This window comes from Hemiscyllium ocellatum, chromosome 18, assembly GCF_020745735.1.
Source record: "Hemiscyllium ocellatum isolate sHemOce1 chromosome 18, sHemOce1.pat.X.cur, whole genome shotgun sequence".
NCBI lineage: Eukaryota > Metazoa > Chordata > Chondrichthyes > Orectolobiformes > Hemiscylliidae > Hemiscyllium > Hemiscyllium ocellatum.
Window position 1 is genome coordinate 33,431,019 of NC_083418.1, and position 20,511 is coordinate 33,451,529.

The window sequence follows — 20,511 nt, forward strand, 5'->3', positions numbered from 1 at the left end:
CGAGTACTTCTGTAGGTGAACAAGAGTGGACGTAGTATCCTGAGTGTGTTATCTTGTAAGTTTTGCACTGGCAAGAATTTTTTTTAATATGTTGACAATCACGGTCAATAGAATGCTGCTGAAATTATACTGATGTTGCATTCTTCCTAGCAGTGTCAGATTACCTCGATTCAAATACGAATAATATTGATTATGTGTTTAAATTTAGAGAAAGCTCAGGCGAATCCACCGAATCACCTTTTACGATAGTACATGTTTTCAAACAGGCTGCACTGCTGCTGGTTTTCTTTGATACAAAGACAAAATAATGTGAATGCTCAAACTCTGAAATCTAAAATCTTGAAAATCTCAGTAGGTTACACTATCTATGGAGAGAAACCCCAGGAATTAATTATTCTAGTTGATGACCTTTCATGTGTCATAGTTTCTGATCATGTATATAACATTTTCTCCATCAGAGTTTGTAACTTTCAGATTTAATTGAATAACATATTCTAAGCATGTTTTTTGCTGGAAAATATGGTGTCTTTTATGAGGTTCACACTGTTATTGCTGTACTGTCTATTTTCATCTTTAAGCCTACAAACTTTACCATGAACCAGTAGCTGTTTGCTGGTTTTTGCCAGTATTTCCATTTTGATTTGATTTTGTTGTTTTTGCATTTATCTCTGTTTGCCCCTTCTTTGGTGTCCTGTTGCCCTTCAATCTCTGAACTGCTTACTGAATATTGTTGAATTGTACGGAGATCAACTCGGCGCTGAGTGGAATCACTGAATTATTTTGGCGCAGGAGGAGGCTATTCAACCCATCATGTTTGCTCCGGTTCTATTAACTAGTGCCTATGTTCTGCCTTTTCTCCATATCTATGTCCTCTACTTCTGTCCAAAAAATCATTTAGTGCTGTCTTGACTGCCTCAATTGAACTTGTCTCTGTCACATTTCCAAGCAGTGCATTCCATACCTTAAGTATTGACTGTGTGAAAAAGTATTTTCTCACATTGCACTTGCTTTGTTTAAACATTATTTTAAATTCTTTAGATTTGGATGACTCCAAAATAAAATTGGCTTTTAAATCCCAAATCCTCCACTACAGAGAGATCATTCACAAGGGATTCTCTTACTCAGGTATGAACTGTTTGAGGTCTTCATTGCAAATGACGGTATCGCGCATGCAAACTAGGAACAGGACTAAAACACTTAACCATCAAACTTGCTCAGCCATTAAATAAAATTACTGTTGATTACTCCATTATCTAGTTTAATCCCAATAATAGTTCATCTCTTTGTTTTAAATCAAGAATCTGCCTACATCTGCTTTAAAAAAAAGGACTCTGCTTCCAAGGTGCTTTGAGGAGGAGGAGGATTCCAAACACACTTTCCCCTTTGAGGCGGGGGGAAAGAAAAATCTCTTGCCTCTGTCTTAAATGAGTGATCCTTATTTTTAAATTGTGACAACAGTTCTGAATCCTCCCATGAGAGGAATCATCCTTTCCATATCCATTCTGTCAAGACCCCACATGATCGTGTATGTTTCAATCACATCACTTCCTATTCTTGTAAATGCCAATGGATGCAAACTTAGCATGTCCAATCTTATATACTAATAGTTTGCTAACTAATAGTTTGCTATTCATACACTAGGATACCTAGGTACCTTTGCATATCACTTCTGCAATTTTTCACCATTTAGATAGTAGACTTCTTCATGTCACCACAGGCAATTGCACATTTTCCCATATTATATTCCCTTTGTCAGATCTCTGCCCTTCACTTAACCTACATGCATGTTTTTGTACCTGCCTTACGTACTCTTAACAATTTACTTTCTTACCTGTGTTTGCGACATCAGTAGGTTTAGCAACTATCCTCTAGTACATTTTTCAAGCCATGTATGTAAATTGTAAATAGTTGATGTCTGAGACTGATCCCTGTGCACATCATTTGTAATGTCTTGCCAACCAGAAAATTACCCGTTTTATACCTACTTTTTATTGCTGTTAGTAAGCCAAATTTCTATCTATGTTAATAGGTTACTCTATATTGTGAGCTTTTATTTTCCACATCAACGTTTGATGTTTTATTAAAGATGTAGTAACTTACCAAATGCATTCTGAAAATTTAGTACCTGTTCCCTTTATCCGCGGCACTGCTACTTCAAAGAACTCCAATACTTTAATTAAATTTGATTTGCCTTCCACAAAGCCATGTTAACTGTCTCTGCCCAATACACCTTAATTTTTAAGTGCTCTGTCATAACATTTTGAACCATTTTTATCATTTTCTCTCTGGCAGATGTTAAATTAACCTCTTTTCTATCCCCCTCACTTTTCTGCTACTTTTGATCTCTCAGAACCTTCCCTGAATCGAGGGAATTTTTGAAAATTAAAATCAGTATATGAGCCACTTATCTTCAAATCTGAAGCTGAAGTCCATCAGGACTGCAGATTTAACGATTTGCTCAATAGCACTTTTCTGGTAATAGTAATTATCTTGAATACCTCCCTCCCTCCAATTTCCTGATTAGTAGCTGCGTCTGGAATACTCCTTGTGTTTTCTGCAGAGAGGACTAGTACACACTGCCTGTTGAGTTCATCTGCCATCTCTTTTGTTTTTCAACATTAATTCCCCAAGCTCAGTTTCCCTTGGACCAATGCTCAGTTTGTAAACTTTTCCAATATTGAGAAACATTCTTGGTATCTGTTTTTGCGTTTCTATCCAGCTTTCTTTCATAATGCAATTTTCTCTCTTCAATAATCTTTGCCATTCTTTCCTGTAATATTCCATTCAGTTTTCTGACTTGCTATCTATCTTTGCACAACTGCATGATTTTTCTTTAAGTTTACTACTAATCTTTAAATTTGTTTTAGTTAATAATGGAAGGTGACTCTTGCCATTAAGTACTTTTCTTTTTTGTTAGAATATATGCATTGTTATGGACCAGGCCAGACCCTTTCAAAACATTTTAAAAAGATAGTCCAGACCTTAACTTTTTTTTTTAGGCAGATGGAAAGTGGATATTCCACGAGTGATGCAGCTAGTCAAACCACTCAGCTTTGAACAAAACAGAATTTATTTAATCACTACGGATGAAACATGAACAAAAGAAAAGGATTTAGAATTACTTATTTGATAACCCAACTGATTCTATCACAACTTAATGAAGGAGCTGTTCCAATCCCCACAACATCCCATAAACACACCCCTTGGCAAAAGGTAAATTCAATCACAGGTTCTCACATGTGGGAGAGGTTTCAGAAAGAAAGTTCACGCAAGAAACATCAGTTGAAGCATGGAACCTCTTTTCACTGTAGCTGCTTCGGTAGATCCCCAGAAGTTTTTGACCGTTTGCTAGAAAAAAGTTTGAACTGGGAGAACTGGCCACTCCCCTGCCATTGTTCAAAGTAACCATTTCCAGACAAATTTGGCACATCTGTCTTTACGATCCCTCTTGAAAAAAGCCGAGGACAACAAAACCTTTTTAAAGGGGCAGCATTGTCACACTTCCCCCGAAAGAAAGCATCAATATACAAAAATAGCTTCATTTTAAAACCCTTTAGTCTTACACTCTTAGTACGCTACAATATAATACATTACGTTGACCATATTCATGCACACATGCACTATACATTCTATTTCAGTCTGTTTACTCCTGCCCCCGAACACCTCCGTTTCTCATCCAAGTCTTGACAATGCGTCAGCCATCATGTTTTCTCGCCCTGTCACATATACAATTTTCAAATTGATCGGATGTAATAATAAGCTCCACCTAAACAGTCTGGCATTTTTGTCCTTAAATTTCTCGACGAATTTCAGTGAATTTCTGATAAGTGTATATGATTATTTCAGACACATTACTGGCAACATAAATGTTTAAATGTTGAATTGTTGTCACGCCAACACCAAGCTCATAGTCGCCTTCTCTATTGTCAAGCGTTTCTGTTGATGAGTGTTCAATTTCCCGGAGAAATATTCCATAGATCTTTCTATCTTCTTGTTGTCTTCCTGTAGGAGCACAGCAATAACACCCACATCACTCACATCAATAGTGTAATTCCAGGAATTGTAGTGCTACTGTTTTCATCGATGGTATGGGAAACTCCCCAATTTTCTTTGTTTTCACATTGCATTATCCATATCCAGTAACATGTCCCAGGAACGTGACTTGGACTTTGGCAAATTCACTCTTAACAAGGTTTATCACCCATTCCTGATGAAGGGCTTTTGCCTGAAATTTCTATTTTCCTGCTCCTCTGATGCTGCCTGACTTGCCATGATTTTCCAGCACCACACTCTCGACTCTAATCTCCAGCATCTGAAGTCCTCACTTTCGCTAGGTTTATCACCTAGCCTGCCTCATGAAGTCAATTGAGTAAGTGTGATAAATGTTCCTTCCATGTGTGACAGAAAAATCACCAAGTCATCAACATAAACTACACAATTGTGTAATCGGGAAATTGCTTTATTGGTTAGTCTTTGAAATGTGCTGGCTGCATTTTTCGTACCAAATGGCATGACTTTAAATTGACTCTGTCCATTCGGTGTTATGAAAGCTGAAATTGTCTTTATTGGAAACAGCAAAGATACTTGCCTGTATCCTCTGAGTAAGTGCAACTTAGAAATATATGTTGCCACCTTTTCAATACAGTTTTCCAAACGCAGAATTAGATATGAGTAAAACTTTAACTACATTGACTTTGTGTTAGTCCACACACAACTATTGCGTACCATCTGGTTTTAGCACTGTTGCTATGGGTGAGCTCTGGTCACTGCAACTCACTTTGATTATGTCGTCTTGGAGCATGTGTTCAATCTCGGATTGAACCTGTGCCAACTTTAGAGGGTTATGTCTATAAGTATGTTGCTTAATTGGAATAGCATTTCCTATATCTACATCATGCATAATTAGATTAGTACTTCCCAGCTTATTTCCACCTATCTGCCCAGGAGATAGCAGTAACTCTTTCTGATCACATCAATTTTTCTGACTCCTGTTGACTTAACATCCCTTTGGGTTCAGTGACAACCCCCCTGAATCAAGATGTCTCTTTGGAAATTTCAAATTTTATCTTATGTACACTTCACTTTTACTGTTCTCTGATTCTACCTAAATTCATCTACATATTTACTTCCCCAGAAACATTCTTGGAAACCAGTTGTCCTAATTATCTTTGTGGGCTTTATTTCAATGAAATTTTAATTCTGCCTGAACTGTTTCTGATCGCAACATTGCCTCTTTTAGCAGTCACACCCTTCCCTTTCATTTATCTCTCACTGATCACCTAAAAATAACTGTCTACAAACTCAACAGTAACTCCTAACCCTGCCTCGAGGTCTGTACCCATCCTGAGGACTTTTAGCTGTTGAATTGATTAAATGCTGTATTTTTTTTCTCTGATAGATTGGTCACCTTCTGTTCAGACATTGTTTCCTTACTTCACTACTTCCTCATGACCACATGGGTGCAAATTTAAACTGAACATTTATTATGCTTAACTAGCTTATTCATTTTTTTAATCACATCTGGCTTGATTGCATAAGTATAATTGTGAATTGATTTTAATTTATTTGTTCATCAAATATGGGTGTAGCTGAGTAGTAGGCAGTGTTTATTGGCTATCCTTAATTGCCTCCACCCCCCCACCCCCAACCAACACCCCAACTCTCAAGGTATTTTTGATTGTATAATTTCAGTTAAAACACACTATAAACCTTTGCTATAAATTCTGTGTCTTACAATTGTGTACTCCACAACCCCCTGATGAAGGAGCAGAGCTCAGAAAGCTAGTGCTTCCAATTAAACTTGTCGGACTATAACCTTGTGTTGTGTGATTTTTAACTTTGTACACCTGCTTCAGAGATGTGTAATAACGTCTTTGAACAGGTTGGTTAGAAAATATCTATGATCAGTCCAGAATTTCAGGAAGAACATAAAATTGAGCTCAGTAGATAGATCCTGTCTTGACATTGAATTGTTTAGCTGCCCCAGAGACCAGTCTTTTGGGTTTAGTGTATTCTGTGATCATGGTTTGAACGTTGTATGTTCACCTGGATCTCAGCGTATGACATCGCCTGGAAATATTGTTGCTTTGCTTTATTCTGCTTTTGTCTAATATATTTGAAATAAATTGTTTTATTTGTTTTTACCTAATTGCTACAGTTTGGCCAGGCAGTCAGGACCACATGCTGTGCAACCCTCATGCAATGAGCCCGAGTAATAAGTGCTGGTGGAAATGAATTGTAATGTATCCATGAAAGATTCATCATGCACTCACTCCAGCCAACCATAGAGAATTGTGTACATGGCATGTCAGTTTCATGTCCATCTGTACCCCTTTCATTACTCCTCCTCCTTCTCCTCCCTCCTCCATGCACAAATATCCTTCTGGGATTCTGAAAATGCAGCTTATTTCCTTGACAGGATGGGACCAATGCCCAAATTTTCATGGTACAATGCTTGTTTTTCTAATCTGAGCCACAATTATAGTCAGTAGAAATGCATTTGGAATATGCAGATTTGGAAAATACATATTTCTCTAAAACTGTACAAATCCCTTTCTGCTGCTGTAACTGTGAGTCACCAGCATGATTCATACCTGTGTGCTGCCTTTTTGCTTCACTACCATAAAAATAAGTTATAATAAAAGACTGTTGTGCCTTTGCAGCATCATCTTTAACTTCACTGTTAAAATTTATCTGGATGTTTAGCTTTATAATTTCTCGTTGTCACAGAAATCCTTTCCCTACCCCCACATATAGCAAATAAGCCCTTCAAAATTTGAGAGTATATGGATAATTGGTGTCTGAAAAGCCAGACAATGATGCTGTTCATATCCAATTACCCTGTTTGCTGAATGAGCTGCTTGTGCTGGAATGCACTGTGAAGGGCTATGTGGATCAATAAGCTTCAATTAATTTTTAAAAGGTCTTCTGTCCAGCATAGGAGTCTCATGGAGGCAATGACACATTCTTTGCTTTTAAATCAAAAATTATTCTGCCTGTGTCTGCTTGCTTCCTGAATTTCTTTGTAAGTGATGGCTGCTGCCTAGTGATGTGTACTGTAGCAGGTTGCAGGCGAGAGACTTCCAAATTCTTCTCATTGCTTTTTGAGTTTTTCCTGACGTCATTTCCTTTCTAAGGTCAGAACTTTGCCTGTTGCTCAGTTTGAACATCGACCTGAGGAAAAAATGCACAACAGTTTGGACGACTTTACTAATTCAGTAGTAGCTGACAACTCTTTTGTCTAGTCTGCCTGTTAAACCTTTCAGGATTAGTCGTTGAATCTTCGTTACTGAAATTGAAACGGCTCACAGGTATAGGCTAATGGATTGCAGTGAAAACATGTGAGAACAGAATATATCAAGGGTGAGAGGCTGTAAATTTAAAGTATTTAATGAGATGCTTCTTGGCTGACTTTTTGAAGCATATGCTAATTTTTTTTCTTTTTAAAGATATTAAATTTGTTTTGCAACTCCTGATTATCAGTAATGTATGGAAGAAATCTGCAGATTATTATGTCTGTTCATTAAGAAATTGTAATCACCATAAACTTATTATTAATCATGACTATCCTTCAGAAGTGACAGTATGTTATGCAACAGTGAATTGTTTTAAAGCTGTAAGAGAGACTTCCCAGTTTCTATCCAAGAGCATTAAATCCATGCAGTAAGAAATAAGAAAATAGACTAAATTGATGTACTTATCTGTAAAATAACTTGACCAATTTATTTTCCATTCTGTTGAATGGAAGAAGCATGAATTACAGGAATTAATTCAGACTTGCCTGAATCATATATCATGCTTAGATGTAGAGACCCATGAAAGTTTCCTACTGCTTTTCCACTTCCTGCCTTAAAGATGTTGATCAATTTTTGGAGTAGAATTTCATGAGTACCACGAAAACTTGGATACCTTATTTTAATGGTGTTTTTCATGTCAATGCACTGCATTTCATCAGGTTATTTGATCTTGGAAAGCATTACATGTATTATCATTTACCTGAATGATGGTCTATAACATTCCAAAAAGGTCAGCAAACTTAACTTGAATCTTCCGGTTATGCAGAATAGAGAGTGGGGAATGATGTGGGGCAGGAGAGTCGAAACCTGAAGAGGGATGAAAAAGTTGGGAGGGGGATAACAAAGAAGAAGAAAAAATCTGGTGTTTAGCTGCTGTTTCCTTACATTTTCTATTAAGATTTTGTGTTTGGTAATCAGGACTTAAAATCTAACATGATTTTATTCTCAACCTCTTCAAATTCAAGCATTCCAGTTTTCAGGTAATTGGTGTTAAGTTTTAATACTGGAAAAAAATACTAGGATTGTGCCATTTCAGTCACTTCATATACAGTTGTTGCACATTGCTTTGTATACTGTGTCATAAAATATTAGGAAATAAGGTTAATTTTTGGCGATTTAAAAAACTGGACTGAGATTTTGTTGTAAAACTCAATTACTTTGATAATCTTAGCCACAGCTAAAGCAGCATAGTTAAGAGTTTGATTAACCCTGATATTTGACACATGGTCATGCCTTGAAGCAAGTAGGTACCTATTTAGATTAATGTGGATATGCATTGTTGGACTGGGGTGAACAAAGTTAAAAATCACACAACACTAGGTTATTATCCAACAGTTTTATTTTGAAGTACTAGCTTTCGGAGCACTGCTCCTTCATCAGGTAGCTGTGGAGCAGAATCATAAGACACTGCTCCACAGATATCTGATGAAAGAGCAGCTCTCCGAAAGCTAGTACTTCAAAATAAACCTGTTGGACTATTAAACTGGTGTTTTAGAAGTATGACGACTTCATTCATTTGAATGACTGGAGTGTGTTTCTAGCACTGGCCATGTCAACTCAGTGCTGCAGGCAAGGAGTTGCTGACAGATTTGCTCCATCCAATACAGGCTGCCTGCTTTTTCTCAGAAGGGGAAGATTGGTTGAGAAGCTGTTTCTTAAATGGAAAGTGGAATGAAAGATTCCTGCAATTCCAATAAGCTGAATGTCAGATTACATCCAGGGATACAGGCAGTTGCCTTAGGTTACATGTTGAATGGAGGAGAGATACCAGTGGTGAAGTGTTGATACAGCAGAGGCAGAACAGTGAAAGCAAGTGACTAAAGTTGTCTCCCAGTGTTTGGACCTGATGACTTGGCATAACATGAGTTTCAATGACCTCATGCAGGCGGCCAGAGCTCATGAATATATTTTGCATGCCACCTCAATAACGGTTTCCTACACTGCTCAGCGCTTTATCCCAAAACTTATTCAGCAAGATTCACGCCTAATTTCCAAATACTCTACTTTGTGTCTTAAAAAAAATCTGATGCTGCCACCCTCATACCTACCTCACCATTCTACTATGAAAAGCACGCCATCCATTGTGACATTTTCATTGGCGACCTGGCCTTTCTTTAGCTGCACAAAGTGACATACAACAGAAATGAGCAGAATAGAGCAAAGTTAAAAATCACCTAACACAAGGTTATAGCCCAATAGGAGAAAGTGAGGACTGCAGATGCTGGAGATCAGAGTCAAAAGGTATGGTGCTGGAAAATCACAGCTGGCCAGGCAGCATCTGAGGAGCAGGAGAGCCAATATTTTGAGCATAAGCTCTTCATCAGGAATCGTTACATTCCTTACAAAGAGCTTATGCTAGAAACATTGACTGTCCTCTCCTTGGATGCTGCCTGACGTACTGTGCTTTTCCAGCATCACACTTTTTGTCTGCAGTCCAACAGGTTTATTTGGAAGTACAAGCTTTTGGAGTGATGCTCCTTCTTCGGGTAGCTAGCTGATGAAGGACCAATGTTCTGAAAACTTTACTTCCAAATATAAACCTATTGGACTATGACCTGGTGTTGTGTGATTTTTAACTTGGTCCACCCCGGTCCAACACCGGCACCTCCACATCAGAATAGAGCAAGCAGAGGTCTTCAACCCTTCCCTCAAAGTCACAGAGTTTCTAAAGCAAAGAAAGGAAGGCCTTCTGGCCATTGTGTCTGTACAAGTCGTCAATCATCCATCTATTCTAATTGCATTTTCCAGTACTTGGTCGAAAGTCTTATGCTGTGGTATTTTAAGATTTCAACTAAATACCTCTTAAATATCTTGATGGTTCCTGATTCTACCATCCTGTTTGACAATGGGTTCCAGATACCTGCAGTCCTGAGGGTGCAACAGTCTTTCCTCGATTCCCCTCCATGCTTCCTACTCTTTTCCTTAAATCTGTGCATTCTGGTTGTTGACCCCTCTATGAAGAAGAAAGGTTTCTCTCTATTTAGTCTGTCGATGCCTGTGAGAGCTTTGTATACCTCAATTAGATACTCCCCCATCCCTATGTTTCCTTTTCTACTGTAAGAAAAATAACTCCAGTCTAACTAGTCTCTCTTCATAGCTGAATCCTTCCAGCCCAGGCAGTATCCCAGTGAATCTCCACTTCACCTGTTTGTTAAGTCACATCCTTCCTGTCGCTTAACAAAAAAGAACAGTGCCTCCCAATCAACTCTTTCTGATTCCTTCACAATACTGAATATCGAATACCTCTACCAAATCTCCTTGCAAGTGTAAAACACAGGCTTGACTTTAACTGGGGTATTGTGGCCAGGTTTTGGCACCACACTCTAGGAATGATGAGAAAGCATTAGGGAAAGGTACGGAGAAGATTAATGAGAATGATTCCAGGATAAAATTGACATTCAGTAGGATCTTTTAAGTTCAGGATTGAAATGACAACGTGGATCAATAAAAACAACAGCTTGAGGGGATGAATGGCATAATTCTACTCTAATGTTTCTACAAAGTGCCTCTACCATAATAAGATCCATGGAGTATTATAGAACACAATTTATCACTGGTCTAATTTCTTCTTGTATAGACTAAATGACCAAAAGTTTAACCAGAGGAATATTTTAAAGCTTAAGGAAGGAGAGTTGGAAGCAGAGAGATATAGTGAGGACTTTGAAATATTGGGAGCCAGGCAGCTAAAGACCCAGTCATCTCTCATAGAACCCTACAGAGGGGAGATGGCTCTCTGTACCATGAGAGTGGCTGTGACCGAGCCTACATTAACTTGATGCTGTTTGAGAACATTGCGGATGACAACATCTTGTAATCAACTCCAAATCTGCAACTTCCTTGTTCTGTTAACTGACAAAGTGAGAAAATGTTCTGATCAATGATGTCTTGCTTCCTACCCCAAACACCTCACTTTATACTAACATTCCTCTTCTGGGTTCTGCTTTCTGTCATCCTTGATCTACTGCCTGCATAACTTACATCTGCTAAAGGGGAAAAGACCAGATCAATAAGAGGCTTCATCATTTGATCTAATACACATGGCCATCAGCCCTCTCACTTGGGGATGAGCAACAAGTTGGGATTAGCCCTTGAAACCAAAAGAACTGTGATTACTGTGAAACAAAAATGGAAGTTGTTGGAAAGCTCAGCAAGTTCGACAGCATCTGTGAAGAGAAACCAAAGTTAATGTTTCTGGTTCAGTGATCCTTCTGATGACCAAAAATGTTAGCAGGATTAACCCATGGTGACTGGACAGAAATGGCAGGTGAGAGAAAAATGATAGTTTGTTTGAGAACTCATCATAGGATGAGGTGGCATTCAAATATCATTGCCGAAGACTCAGATGACAGCCTCAATTAGGTGACGTGCAGAAGAATGCTGAATGTGCTTGCTTGTGGGCGGCACAGTGGCACAGTGGTTAGCACTGCTGCCTCACACCAGAGACCCAAGTTCATTTCCCGCCTCAGGCAACTGACTGTGTGGAGTTTGCATGTTCTCCCCGTGTCTGCGTGGGTTTCCTCCGGGTACTCCGGTTTCCTCCCACAGTCCAAAGATGTGCAGGTCAGGTGAATTGGCCATGCTAAATTGTCCGTAGTGTTAGATAAGGGGCAAATGTAGGGGTATGGGTGGGCTGCGGGTAGGTGTGGACTTGTTTGGCCGAAGGGCCTGTTTCCACACTGTAAGTAATCTAAGCTAATCTCAATGCTGTTTGATAGAAAGCCTCCCATTTCCGACGAGCAGCATTATCAGAAGAAATGGTCACTTTGTCTCTGTTTCCCATCTCCCTATTGTGCAGCAGATGTAGACTCATTGTCACGCCTCCCCAAATACCATTTGCAACCTTGGTACAGACAGATATCTACATCTCTCCCATTGCTGCGAGGATGCAGAAAGACTAATAAATAACTAAAGCATCTTCAAAAATGCTATGGAGTACCTTCAGACATTTTCCAGTGGAAAAAGTTCTATAAATTTTATTTAAGTGCAAACTAGATGTTCAGAAAAGATTTACCAGGATATTGTGGAAACTGGAGGATTTGAGTTATAAGGTGAGGCTGGGTAGGCTGGCACCTTTATTATGGAGTGTAGGAGGTTGAGGGGTGACCTAACAGAAGTTTATAAAATCATGAGGGTGTAGATAAGGGGAATAGCCAAGGTCTTTTCCCTCTGAGTTCAAAACTGGCGGGTATATATTTTAAGGTGAGAAAAGAAAGATTTAAAAAGGACCTGAGGAGCAACTTCTTTACACAGAGGATGGTTCGAATGTGAAATGAAATGCCTGAAGAAGTGCAGGTATTGTTACAACATTTAAAAGATATTTGGATAGGTGCACATATAGACTAGATTTTGAGGGCCAAACACAGACAAATTGGATTAGTGTAGTTTGGGAAACTTGGTTGCCATGGACGAGTTGGACCAAAGGGTCTGTTTCCATGTTGTATGATGCTGTGACCCTGTGGATGTTTGAATAATGTGACTGCTGGGGTGAATGGAAAATAAAAGAATAGCCAGTTCTTGCAATGTTCAAAATTGAATCCTAATGTCACATTAGCCAGTTAGACTATTTCACCTGGCAATCATGTTAATTTAGCATGTTCAGATCCATGGATGCACTGCTTGCTCTTGTAAACTAAGGAAAGAAAAGCAAACTGAGGCTCTCCTTTGATCCTGACTGTCTGTGTGTTGGGATTTGTTACAGTTCTGGACCAGATGCCAAACTTATGTTATGATCCTTGATGAGATTACAAAATTATGTTTCGATTTCCTTAAGGACTATAATTTCTTTTGAACTAGTGATTTACCTTCACTTCAGTTAATCTAGTAATCCGTATATGTTGGTGTCATCTACATTGGGGAAATGAAGTGTCAACTTGGCAACAGCTTCACAGAGCATCTATATTCTGTCTGCAAAAAAGACCCTGAACTTCCATTTGCCTGCCACTTCAACACACCACGGTGTTCCCTGGCCAGCATTGGGCCTATTGCAGTGCTCCAGCAAGACTTGGCCCAAGCTGAAGGAACAGCGTCTTGTTTTCCCTTGGGGACCCTGCAGCCTTCAGGGGTCAAAATCAAATTCAATAACTTTATATCCTGAACACCACCTTCCATGTCCTTTTACCTACCTCCACATCCCAAACTCTTTGATGGGATCCCAAACTGTTTTCAGCACAATTAACCCATTTTCACTTGTTCATTGTTCTCATTATCAGCTTGTACTCTTCTCTGGTTTACTATCAGCCATCCTTTTGTCTGCTTTTTTTTTGTTTCTGTGGGCTCTGTCTCCACCTATGTGCTCACCTCATCCTCCACCACAGTCCCCCTTCATCTGCTTAAAATTGATATTTTCCTGGCAACTATCCCTTCTGAAGAAGGTCAGTGGACTCGAAATTTAGATTAGATTCCCTACAGTATGGAAACAGGCCCTTCGGCCTGCTTCTCTACAGGTAGGATAGGAGTGTTCCAGGCTGACTGAGAGGGTTCTAGCACCCCTACTGCTACCAATCCTTCAATTGTGTCGGCAATGCCGGCTTCAGCCTCTGGTTTGTGTGGGTATTGTCTCTGCCAAATCGGAGTGTGGTCTATTAAATCGAATGTGATAGGTGTGACGTGTTTGCAGTGACCAACGTCCGTTGAACCTGCTGACCACAAGGTATTAGGTAGAGTATCAAGCATCACTGCAGCCTGTGGATGGTCTGCCTTTTCCCTGCCATGAAACCTTTCAATCTGCCGATGTTCCAGCAGCACCTTGTCAGTTGTTCTGTACATAATTCTATAAGCTTCAACGGAGGGTGAATATTGTAAGCCGGATAACTGAGTCCAAACCCAATCGGTTAGCGCCATCAAGAGTTTGGACATAGGTCCCAGATCCTTGGCCTGATATTCAACATGCACCAATGTGACATGCGGTATAGCTTCTTCAGACATCTCGTACCATTCCAAATGTTCTGCAGTTAGTTCCACAACACCCACCACACCTTCTATCCCTAGCAGAATGCAACTGGAGGAAATATCCCATTGAGTCCCTTCTAGGTGTTGATAGAATGCATGCTGTTAGATTTCATTATCATCTCTGTCGTAATATAGGGTCACATGAAGGGGATTTGCAGGAGGAGCATAGGGATGCAGCATCTGAGCCCAGGGTTGCCATTGGTTGTATAAAGACTGTATGCCGTTGTTCTGCCCATTCTCAGGTTCAAGGAGTCCCCAATATATATCTGCCCACTGCCCTTCTGCCATTGGTGATGTGTCCGGTGAGACTATCAGGCCCAACAACTCCACACCGACCCACCGAAGCATAACCCACCCAGACCCATTTCCCTCTAACTAATGCACCTAACACTATGGGCAATTTAGCATGGCCAATTCACCTGAACTGCACATCTTTGGACTGTGGGAGGAAACCCACGCAAACACGGGGAGAATGTGCAAACTCCACACAGGCAGAACCCGACGTCTGGAATCGAACCTGGGACCCTGGTGCTGTGAGGCAGCAGTGCAAACTACTGAGCCACCGTGCCACCCATAATGTTAATGTTAATTCTGCTTCTTTCCACAGGTTTGCTTTGAGCACATGAGGTAGTATGTCCCACAAATTCGGGGATCCAAAATGCAAGATTTGTTCATTTTTCTTTCCTTTGCTGCCACAGCTCTGCTTCAACATTAAGACATTATGATTCAAAGCATGAGCAGGTTGATTGATACGTCACCATTTTCAACAATTTGTAGCAAGCTAATTTTACTTACTTTACTAATGTCAATGACACTGTGGTTCATGGAGTTTGAGCGTCCTGGAAGCATTTTATTTGTCCCCATTAGAACAGTGGCTCTTTGAGTTGAGCAAGGTCATAGTTATCTGGTCATGGGGTTAGTTCCATCAAAATTAATTATTCAGAACTTTATGCTATGGGCTGACTTCAAGAGGACACTAATGTCTGCTCAATGCTCCTCCCATTGAAGTTGGAAGATGCGGCAGATCTTGTATTGGTGGAATTATTCTAACACTCGTATTCATTCAGAGCTGTGTGCAGGAGTGTTGGTAACAGTGGCTTGGTCTACCAGAGCTCTTGTTGATTTATGTCTTTGTTGTGATGCACCCACTGATGTAAGTTCAGGAATGTGGCAACTATAAATGTCTTCAAGACAGCCAATCAAGGTGTGGAAGCTATCCATTTCCATAGACAAATCTGGAGGTTAAAGGATGTGATGGAAAGGGAAAGCCCAAGGCCAAGAGTATACTGACCACTGTGACACATGCAGCTTTACTTTATATTCACAAAGATTGAATTCAAATTGCACGACTGCAGAGATTTGGATAACCAAAAAGCTTAATCACAATACAGCAATTGCTTCATGATGACATGACTGTCATCATCTTTGGTGGGAGATGTGAAACAGATGCCTTCAAAATTCAGACTAAAGTCAAGTAAGGCTATGTGCAACTCCTATACTATTTATCATCTATCTGAAAGTGGTTCTTCACCTTATGAAAGATCACTACGTGCTGATGTCAGTAGTACACACTTTCTGGATGGAAAACTCTTCAACCTCAATTGCCGTGTCAAAATGAAAGCTGAAATACAGTTTGCTGATGAATGCAGCAGCTCTCTACTAGATTTCTAAGACCTGATCTTTTCAATTCTGTGTAAAGAAATTTCAGATTGTCCTTGAGTGTTGTCAAAGCAAAACTCATACCACCCCACCCTGGTCATCCAAATATTCCACAACCCATATATTAACAAAGAGACTTGCAATATGAAGAGCTGTTCCCATACCTTTGCATCCGGCTCCCTCAAAGCTTGTCATTGAAATGGAGTTCTCAACCCAGGTAAACTTTTTGCCTTCGACAAAAAGTGTTGAACAAAAAAAAAGACATATTGGAGAACACATGGCTGAGGATGTTTCCATATGAATGTATGTATGTATTTATTTATTTTATTTATTTAAATAATGAATACAAATCCTGGAGACGAGCAATTGTTGCCTCATTTTCTGAGTTTAAGATGTTTAGTCCACCACTTTGCTTCTCTCACTCCACATAAGTGCATTAGGAGTTTGTACTGAGGCCTTAGTGGTGGAGGTTGGCTGAGCCGGGCCCCTAACATGCCTTGAACCTATTTACTAAGGACCCCTCATGTATTAATAGTTCAAAACATGTCAGTTGACAGATATACTTATTTATAAGAAACATGTTAATGACTTTTGAGCTTTGCCATTCTTGATTCAAGGAATGTGTGCTGGTTGCTCGGGGAAGTTGCTCCGCTGGAAAGTGGACAGTTGGTGAATTGAAAAAATCATCTTGTGAAAGTGAGGTACAACATGCATAATTCAACCAGCTTCTGGATTTTCAGCAGCCTGTGGACGTAAGAACCAAGGCATGTGCCATGTGGGGTCAAAAGCAGTGAAAAACATGAACAGCTAATAGAACAAACTTACATTCATAAATATGTAACAGTGATGATGGACAATGGCCTACAAATGAGATAAAATTACCTTAAAACATGATAGCAGATCAGAGACATAGCATCTGACCGTTATGGTGCAGTCCGATGGAGAAGCTACGTCTTGACAGTTCGGAGTTGGAAGACAAATTTGAGAAACGATCTGCTGATGAAAACAAAGACCTAGTATAGTCGAGAGTTGAGCATTAGACTCTACAACTTTGAACTTGCAGTTAACATTTACTTAGGGCTAAAATCAATTCACTGTTGGGAACGTAAACTGTGGAAGAAAGCCGATTGGGAACAAAGGAACTAAAAATGGTAATGGTAGTCTTCGGATCAAATTGTACTGCAAAAGAGCTCCTTCAGGAGCTACCATTATAAGTACCGTCTTCAATCATACAATTGTGAACTAATTTAGTACATTGAAACTGGTGATTCGAGACTGATCCAACATGAATGGAGAATGATGCAAATAATACAAATTCTTGACTGAGTGCCAAGTTACCAAAGTCTGCTCAGGTTATTGAATACTGGCTGTAATTCAGTGATCCTAAATGGCTGTTTTTTAATGCAATCTCTTTTGAAGATTCACATGTTGAACAAAATTTGTTTTTTGCTTTCATAGGATTTGGGCATTAATGAACGAATTAGCAGTTGCTGGAGACCATGCCAGGTATTGTGATATTCAGGCGGCGTTGGTCAGTGGGAAGCGATGACTTGGTGCTGCCAGGAATCTTCCTCTTTCTTATTCACACTACATGGTAAGGACTGGTTATTCAAATGGGATAAATATGGAGCTTTTTTTATAATTGATTATGTTTTTGAACTGGTGAAACCTGGTAGGGCCCTTAGCAATGCATCTCTTCCAATTATTTGAATTAACTGGAAGGTGAAGTAATTAAAAAAAAACATTATGATGATCTGGGATGAAATTTGGCTTCACGATTTTTTATTTTAGTGTTTGGTTGGTCACCAGTATGCAATTATGTGAGACAGAAGAGTTTCTTTCACAATAGAACAGAAATTTATTCCACAAAAATTCCACCAAGCAGAACACAATATTCATATCTAAATGATACACCTTTCATCACAATATACTTTACCTTCATCTTCACAGTTTGTAATAATGCGTATTTAAAAATCTCAAGAGTTCTCAGAAAGGCACATGCCCTTCACTCTGCTGCAGTGACATTATGGATGGAGCATGCTGAATGAAAGTGCCAACTTAAGTGTGTTTGGTGTGCTAAACCTATTTAGATCTAAAGGTTTTAAAGCATAGCGCTTGTAAACGATGGTAAGCAAGGCATATTGTACCGATAAATGAAGTGCATCGCACTCAATAAATTCAAGTGGACGAAAGTAACACAAATTTTGCAAGCAATGATGAGCTCAACAACAAGTTAATTTTTAGTGTAATATTAATTGAGGAAAGACCATTGGCTAAAACACTAGGTGAAGTTGCTGCTCTTCTTTGAATAGTACAGTGGTATAATTGATCGACAGGAAAACTTTGGCTCAGTTTGCACTGGAAATTCACCTTAAGACCCTGTATGCTCAATTCATGGAATGTGGTTTAACTAATAATCATTTAGCTCTCGGATGAAAATGCCTGTCAGTAAAGTTAACATCCACGAGACAAACACTATATAGAAACAGAAAAAATGCTGGAAATACTCAGCACTAGTGTATCTGTGGAGAGTCAGCATTTCAGATTGTGATCTTTCATCAGAACAAGGGAAACTTGAATTGCAATTACTTTTAAGTTGCTGAAATGGGCAGCATGGTAAAAGAACTAAAGGGAAGGAAAAGCCTGTCATATCACAGAAGGTGGGAAACATTCAATGATGAGTTGGTGGGCCAGAGCAGAGAGTTGGTCAAATAAAGAAAAATAAGATTGGGTCAGAGGAGTTGGGTGAGTGTCAGAATAATAAATAGCTCCCATCCAGGAGCGAAAATGAGAAAAAAAGTGAAGGCCAATACTTTGCAAGAAAATTAAACAAATTACAAGTGGAAAGGTGATTATCCTGTATCATTTAACTTAATATTGAGTCTGGAAAACAGTGAAGTCCCTAACAAGAAGAAAAGATGCTGAGTACAAACTTGAGAAACAGCACCTTAATTCCATTGCAGATGCTGCCAGTCACTATTTTCTACTTTAATCTTTAGATTGCTAACATCAATTATATTTTGTCTGTGTAGCACAGGATGTTGAGACTATCTGGGCATCAAGTAGTCTTCTTTCTCTTCAATTTCTGCCAGTGGGTTTGCATAGACTATACTTGGGCCAGAACTAAATGTTTTGACATTATAACTTCAAGCAATATATTGTGTATAATTCACAGTTTATCTAGATTTTCTTCCACCACTATTGATCCCTAGCAAAAGAGGGCTGCATGCCCCCAGCACTAGTGAGCAATATACTTGATGGTTGCAATACAATATCATTTAAAATGCCTCTTTGAGAGTTACAAATGCAAACCGTTTTTAAGGCTCAAATAAGGTTATTTTTAATCAATCTGTTCAGAGACTGTATGATACCCTTCTGGAGCAGTTGGGATTTGAACCTGGCCCGATGTAAGGATACTACCACTGTACCACAAGTCCTTTGTGTAATGGTTTCTGCTGTTTTTCTCCCTCTTCGTGCTGTTGTCAATTGATTGAGAGCAACTGACATTCACTGAACTCTATTAATCCCACTTGCTCCAAAGTCGTGTCATAACATCTCTGACAAGTCCATTAGGAAAAGAAGAGAGTTGAGTTATCATGTGGTGTTGCACAGCCTAATGTATAAGTTGTATGCCAGTTGGCACGGTGCTAGAAGATTGCAACTGTAAGTACTGCTGTGATCTCTTCATACCATTGATCCAGAAGGCCCAGATTCAAGTCCTACCTACTCCAGATGTGTGCTATAACATGACTTAAAAGGTTGATTAGAAAAGTCTATGAAGAATTGAATTCTAAACGGGTTGATTTTTAGAGAAAATTCAGTTCTTGAGGGTCTAGTGACATGGTTGTAATGTCCCTACCTCTAGGCTAGAAGTCCTGGTTCAAGTCCCAACTGCTCCAGAGATGTGCCATTATGTACCTGAGCAGGGTAATTAATTTTAAATGAAAAAACCTGTTTCTCAGGTTGACCAAAAGCAGAAGACTTCTTTCCCAGTTAGCTCTGGGCAGGAAAAGGATCCACAAATTACAGAGTTACAATAAAATCCTTTTAGATTGCTGTGACTCTTTTGCTGCCTAATTCAGTGTGTGAATATCAATGTGTGAAACATCCATCAGATGGTTCCTTAGCCTTCTAAATGGAAGGGTCTCTATGCAACAATTATAAATTATTAATGGAATTAAGGTTTTTGTATTAATGCAGCAGCTTTTAGTAATTTTCACATCTGCACACACAAATACCTTTGCTCATCCTCCTTAGTAGTTCATTGTTATGAAAATATTCTGATTTATCTTTCTTTGATCTGAATTAAATGACATTGCACTTTGCCACCTTGAACTCCATTTTCCATGGCTTTTTCCATTCATCTGTCAATCAAGCTTTGTTACTTCCTTCCTCAATTTGAACTACTTACTGTCTTTTCTAATTCTGTGTCACTTGTTTACTTGGTTGACATACAGTTGCCTCATCCACATGATTAACATAAATGGCAACAAAATCAAGTCTCAGTACAGCACCCTGAGGAACCTCATTCTTTTAATCATGGTACCTCAATTTATTTTATTCCTATACTGTCTGCTACTTCACAACTAGTTTTAACTTCTTATTGCGA

The 20,511-nt window shown here is 39.2% G+C and overlaps 1 protein-coding gene across 1 annotated transcript in view; it reads left to right on the forward strand.

Annotated features, from left to right (window-relative positions):
• Positions 1-7,273: 7,273 nt before the first annotated feature.
• Positions 7,274-20,511, forward strand: part of dagla (diacylglycerol lipase, alpha) — a 179,587-nt gene continuing 166,349 nt past the window's right edge. The window contains exons 1-2 of the mRNA XM_060838471.1: positions 7,274-7,362; positions 17,361-17,496. Of these exons, the coding sequence (XP_060694454.1) occupies positions 17,402-17,496 (95 nt within the window). The 5' untranslated portion in view covers positions 7,274-7,362; positions 17,361-17,401. The remainder of the gene's footprint in view (positions 7,363-17,360; positions 17,497-20,511) is intronic.